The following is a 5,256-nucleotide window of genomic DNA, read 5'->3' on the forward strand; positions in this document are numbered from 1 at the left end:
TTTTAAAAACAAAAAATTTTTTTTTTTTTTTTTTTTTTTACAGTGTAGACACATTGTTGAAGAAAAAAAACTAACTTTTTCTAGTTACCATTTCTAACCACTTTTTCAATAAAATCAATTTCCTAAAGGATAAATCCTGGCCCTAATTTTAATAAGATTCACTAATTAATACATCACATTACGAAAATAAAACAGATTGCATGCAAACGTTGACTTGAAGCCACAAAGTATTATATTCTAGATTAGAATTTCTCTCTACTGTTAAAAATAAATCTTGTCTTCATACATGCCAGTCCAATACTTTAGACTTTTTCTTGAATTGCATAATCATTTCAAACTGAATTATGCATTACGAATTATGCAACACTGATGCCATAGATTTTTCAAAACAGAAAATAAAGAGATTGTACACATGCATTATTCTACACATCTACACCATCAAGTGTTATGGAGGGTCACAGCGGTTAATGGGCGTGTTTAAGAGTGTGTGACACTTTCGGATATAACCAACAAAGTTGTTATGGTGATGATAGTCCCACATGGCGACCGAACCCAAGAGACTGAAGTGTTGCCAGGCTGAGTCTCTACACGCAGCAGTAGTGTTTAAGTCACCATCAATAGTTGTAAATACTCTTGCAAAAACATGCGTATAAACATGATTCGGCTAGCCTCATTCTTTAATGTGAAAGGACTGGGAACAGGCCACGACACAGCCCAAATTTTACAACAAACAAATACACAAACACACGCATCTTTTAAGGGGTCTGTGGCATGTCTGTAGTAAAGCTCTGGTTTTGTCTGCTGACACACCCACACAGATCTGACAAAGGACCATCAGTGATGTCCCAGGACTCACATATTCAAACACAACCAGGGCACTTATTCAAATACAGCTACTAGCAAGCACGCTACTCTGTGCAATGCGGTCAAAACTGGACAAAAAGTTCTGGAGCTCAACATGTAATAGGTTTCATAGATTTACAGGCCGCTTTAATTTCCATTAAAATCCCCACGGTTTGGTAATTGTGTCATATTAATACTAAAGTATTCTGAAACATATATTAGCATATATTCAAACTATTCCATGCCATTTACATTGGTGGTTCTCAACTGGTGAGTTACACGTCTGTTCTGATCGGGGGTCACAGACATCAGGCAAAACTAATATAACAAAATTAAAGCATACAAGCATGCATAGTCATAACAACAAAAATGCTATTTTGTGATGTTTTGTTGTTGACGTCAAAGGCTGTGCGTCCGATCAATCTTTACAGTACTACAAATTCCCCATCACTATGGCTAATACTAAAATAACATTTATTTTGTATATTTGTATATTAATGTGTTTGGCTGGTAAATCACTTCAGCTGTTGGTTATGCATTATGCATTGTCAATTTTCCTATTCAGCCAATGTCATGTTAATCATTTTGCATATTGCTTGATCTATGCAGCTCGTTTAATACATTTCAGTGTTTGATTTAATATTTGTCAAATCTGGCTTCTGAGGCAAAACCAGTTGAGAAACATGATGCAAATTATTAGATTGTGATGAATATCTAAACCATCTTAATGCATATGAATAATATTAATAATAATACTAGAAACACACTTAAATACAAGTCTCAAATGTGACTGCAGTACATTATCTAAAACAAAAACAAGACTCTAAGTCTTTGGTTTAGTAATGGTAATACTGAGATATTTTGAAAACATAGTGAATTGGTACTGCATGGTACTTCAAAGAATACCATTGCATTAGCATAATCATGGTATATTTTTTATAATAACAGCATGTTATTTTTGTAATAATAATAATAATAAAACTAACTTCTGCAGAGTTTCTTAAAGTATATACACGCATCTACACAAGGCTTTTGGAGTGTTGATCGAATCCTAGAAGATTTGGAAAAGTTTGATTCTGCCCCGTTTCGCTCCCCTGGTTGCTATGACGATGAAAAGCGCGAAAGAACGCTTTCATGTGGCGCGCTCTGCACCAGACAGACCTGCAGGAACGGACCTCGCGCCTCGTGCATGTGGAGTTAAAATGATCTTAGTAAACGGAAACCATCGAGAAGCATTCATCCGATCGAAGTGCTTAAGAAATAAACTGCAGAATATGAAGCAGCTGCTTCAAAAACAAAGAATAAGCCTGATGCAGGTGTGATGAAATACTGACCCATATAGAGCATGCAGAACGACTTCTTTCTAGATTGTGTGCAACTATATGCGATTATATGTTAAACAAACAAATCACTGCTATACAGAATAATAAAAAACGATTAAAAAAGCTCACTGTTTTTGAATCCAGCTCGTGTCTGTTTTGGGCCAAAACATTATCCACACCGGTCTGGTCTACGTAGGTGACAAATCCAAACCCCCTGCGCAAAAGCATAACATTACGCATAAGAATTAAGTTACAAACACACAAACAAACAAGTCAGCAGCGGATGTGCGCACGCCTCCCCCTCACCTCGACCGCTTCGTAACCGGATCCCGCATCACCATACACTCCTTCACCTCGCCGAATTTACAAAAGTATTCCTTCAGCCCCTCTGGAGAAAGAAAAACACAATGCATTTATTTCATAACAGCAGTTTAGTGACGCAAATCATGTTTGATGTACCTCAAACAAAAAGCTTGCTGCTACTAGATCAGCATTGAGACTTTCCATCCGTGACCAATTTGCATCTCAACAATAGTGCTCATTATAAAGCTCTGGTAAGCATTCTTATTATAATGTTCTAAGCTAAGCTGAGTATTTGAATAACAACACAGGCATGCATAGTGCGCATGCAACCAGAGATTTTCCACACTGCATGTTGCATTTATTCAACCACATCAGTGCTTCCTCAATAGCGCCCTTGCTTTCACCTCAAATCACCACCAGCTCACTATATATATATATATATATATATATATATATATATATCGTCTGGAGTTTTCGAGGAAGTATTGCAAGTGAAGTTTTAAGATAAAACAGCCCATTGATCTATAAATATTCACCTATGTAAACGATATAGCTATAACGCATTAGGCTCGTGCTTTGAATGCACGCTTTGATTTCACGGAAACTATTTGCTTTCTGTTTCTAACCAAACAATCATAGAAAGAAGAAATGCTCCTACGAGCTCACAGCAACCCATGCATTAGACTTTTTGTGGAAGTAGCACGCAGGACAGAAGATCACGCGTGTCTCACCTTGTGTCGTCTGCCAGCTCAACCCGCCGATGAACATTTTGCTGAAAGGTGAAAAAGAGAGTCAGATCAGACATCTGAAAGTCTTCTGAAACGCGATTGATTACTGGTGCATGTGTAAATACAGTAATCAACACCCTAAAATCGTAATAAATCAAGTGGAAAAGTGAAATTCGGCCATGATGGATGGATGGGTGCCGTTATTTCCAATCCAAACGCAGAATTGATTCTTTCCTCTCCGTTAAAAAGTAACAAGTTCGATCATCCCCGTTTGAAAAAGCGAAATGGAATGTAATAACATAATGTGTTGGAAAAATGTAACACTTCCAATTGTAACAGATGGAAACAATGTAACAGCGCGCGTCCTGGAAAGAGGGAACATGGAAACAATGTAACAGTGAGGCTCCTGGCTGTTACGTTGTTTCCATTTTCGCTCTTTCGTAAAGGAACCCGCGCTTGTGTCTTTTGTCTCCGGTGGTCTCTTTCCTCCTGGTCCCAAAACTCTCAGGTTTAAATGAATAGATGTATATATAGATCTCCCGTTCGCGAGGAAAAGCCGAACGGAGCGCGCAGAGAGGAAGCTTTACCAGGGGTCGTGTGGGGAGTCCTGCGTGGAGGACGACAGGCTGCTCTGACTCCCTTCTGTGTCCATTCCCGTGTCCCTCTGTTGCCCGGACTGTGAGCCGAACGGGAGCCAGGACTCTCCAACTCAAGAGCGGGTGGCCCGAGGGGGTGGGGGAGGGAGGGTCCGTCTGGAGGAGGACGGGCCAGGCGTTTATTGTGCACACACTGAGGCACCGCCTCCCGTTTGACTTTTCCCGGACTCTAGTAGTTTGCTCCGCCCCTCTTTCTCCCCGGCCCCGCCCGCTTTCATCTGCTGTCGTACAGTAGCGGAGCAGAAACGTGGTCTGTCTGAAGAAAGAGAAAGCCAGCCAGCCAGCCAGACAGACAGACAGACAGACAAACAAACGGACAGACAAACAGACAGACAGACAGATAGATGATAGATAGATAGATAGATAGATAGATAGATAGATAGATAGATAGATAGAATAAAAAAGGTGATGACCAATAGATAGATAGATAGATAGAGAGTAACACTGTTGTGTCTATTGTGTGTACCACCAACCAAACCAACCCAGCGCTGTCTATAGACAAGCAGCATCCAATATCATACAGCATCAGGCTAAGTTTTGGTGATTGGTAGTCTGGATTCCTGCAGGCCTGAATTGGCACTAAGTCAGGACCAGGTGATTGGTGGTTTGCATGAGTGGGTGGGGCCAACAGACTGACCACAACCATTTGTAGTCCTCAGGGAGGTGTGCATTGTTCCTCATAAACAACAGCATCTCACGTGGTATTGTTGTCATTTTAATGTGATTTGTTGAAAATAAATAAGTACTGACATGCAGAGGGCAGGCTGGAAAAATAGTCTAATAATTTGGAATATTAAAGCCCGTTTCAAAATATATTTACTGTCTCTGAACACATTTACTTTAAAACATAATTTAAAAATGAACAACTATGTGCTTCACAAAACATCTCATAAGTAAATAAAATGTGGATTTTATGTTTCCCAATTTGTTAACGTCAATAAAGCACAAGAAAAAATGACATCTGTATGCAAAAAGCATGCATCTCTATGACATCTATATTAAATCATATTATTATCCAAAGCAACTTGAGGAAAAGCAAAAGCAATTTATCATACAAAAGCCAACAATATCAGCAGTTATTTTAAGAGCACAAAAGCTAGAGCAGAAATGCACCTGCAAGTACAACTTAGATATATGAAACCTGATATTTCAGTGGAAGACAAGAAAACAGATGCAAAGTGAAAATCTGAATTATCAGATTCAAAATAAAACTCATGCTCCAAAAGTTTTGAGAGCAGTTCGTAGGCCGAACAGGTAGGAATGCATGCCACAATTTGTAAAAAATTTGCGTGCTTATGTATCACAGCTCAAGAGTTTGTCAGCGCAGTTGCCGTATGTGTGTGTGTGTGTGCTTGTGTATTTGATTGTGGTCTCAGGATGAGAGAGTGTGTGTGTGTGTGTGTG

The 5,256-nt window shown here is 39.3% G+C and overlaps 1 protein-coding gene across 1 annotated transcript in view; it reads right to left on the reverse strand.

Annotated features, from left to right (window-relative positions):
* The window catches only part of LOC107704040 (RNA-binding protein Musashi homolog 1), a 40,939-nt gene extending 36,978 nt beyond the window's left edge, over window positions 1–3,961 (reverse strand). The window contains exons 1-4 of the mRNA XM_016506877.1: window positions 3,784–3,961; window positions 3,200–3,240; window positions 2,472–2,553; window positions 2,295–2,379 (exon numbers count right to left, since the gene is read on the reverse strand). Of these exons, the coding sequence (XP_016362363.1) occupies window positions 2,295–2,379; window positions 2,472–2,553; window positions 3,200–3,240; window positions 3,784–3,848 (273 nt within the window). The 5' untranslated portion in view covers window positions 3,849–3,961. The remainder of the gene's footprint in view (window positions 1–2,294; window positions 2,380–2,471; window positions 2,554–3,199; window positions 3,241–3,783) is intronic.
* Window positions 3,962–5,256: the final 1,295 nt, after the last annotated feature.

This window comes from Sinocyclocheilus anshuiensis, unplaced genomic scaffold (genome assembly GCF_001515605.1).
Source record: "Sinocyclocheilus anshuiensis isolate Anshui unplaced genomic scaffold, SAMN03320099.WGS_v1.1 scaffold117, whole genome shotgun sequence".
Lineage (NCBI taxonomy): Eukaryota > Metazoa > Chordata > Actinopteri > Cypriniformes > Cyprinidae > Sinocyclocheilus > Sinocyclocheilus anshuiensis.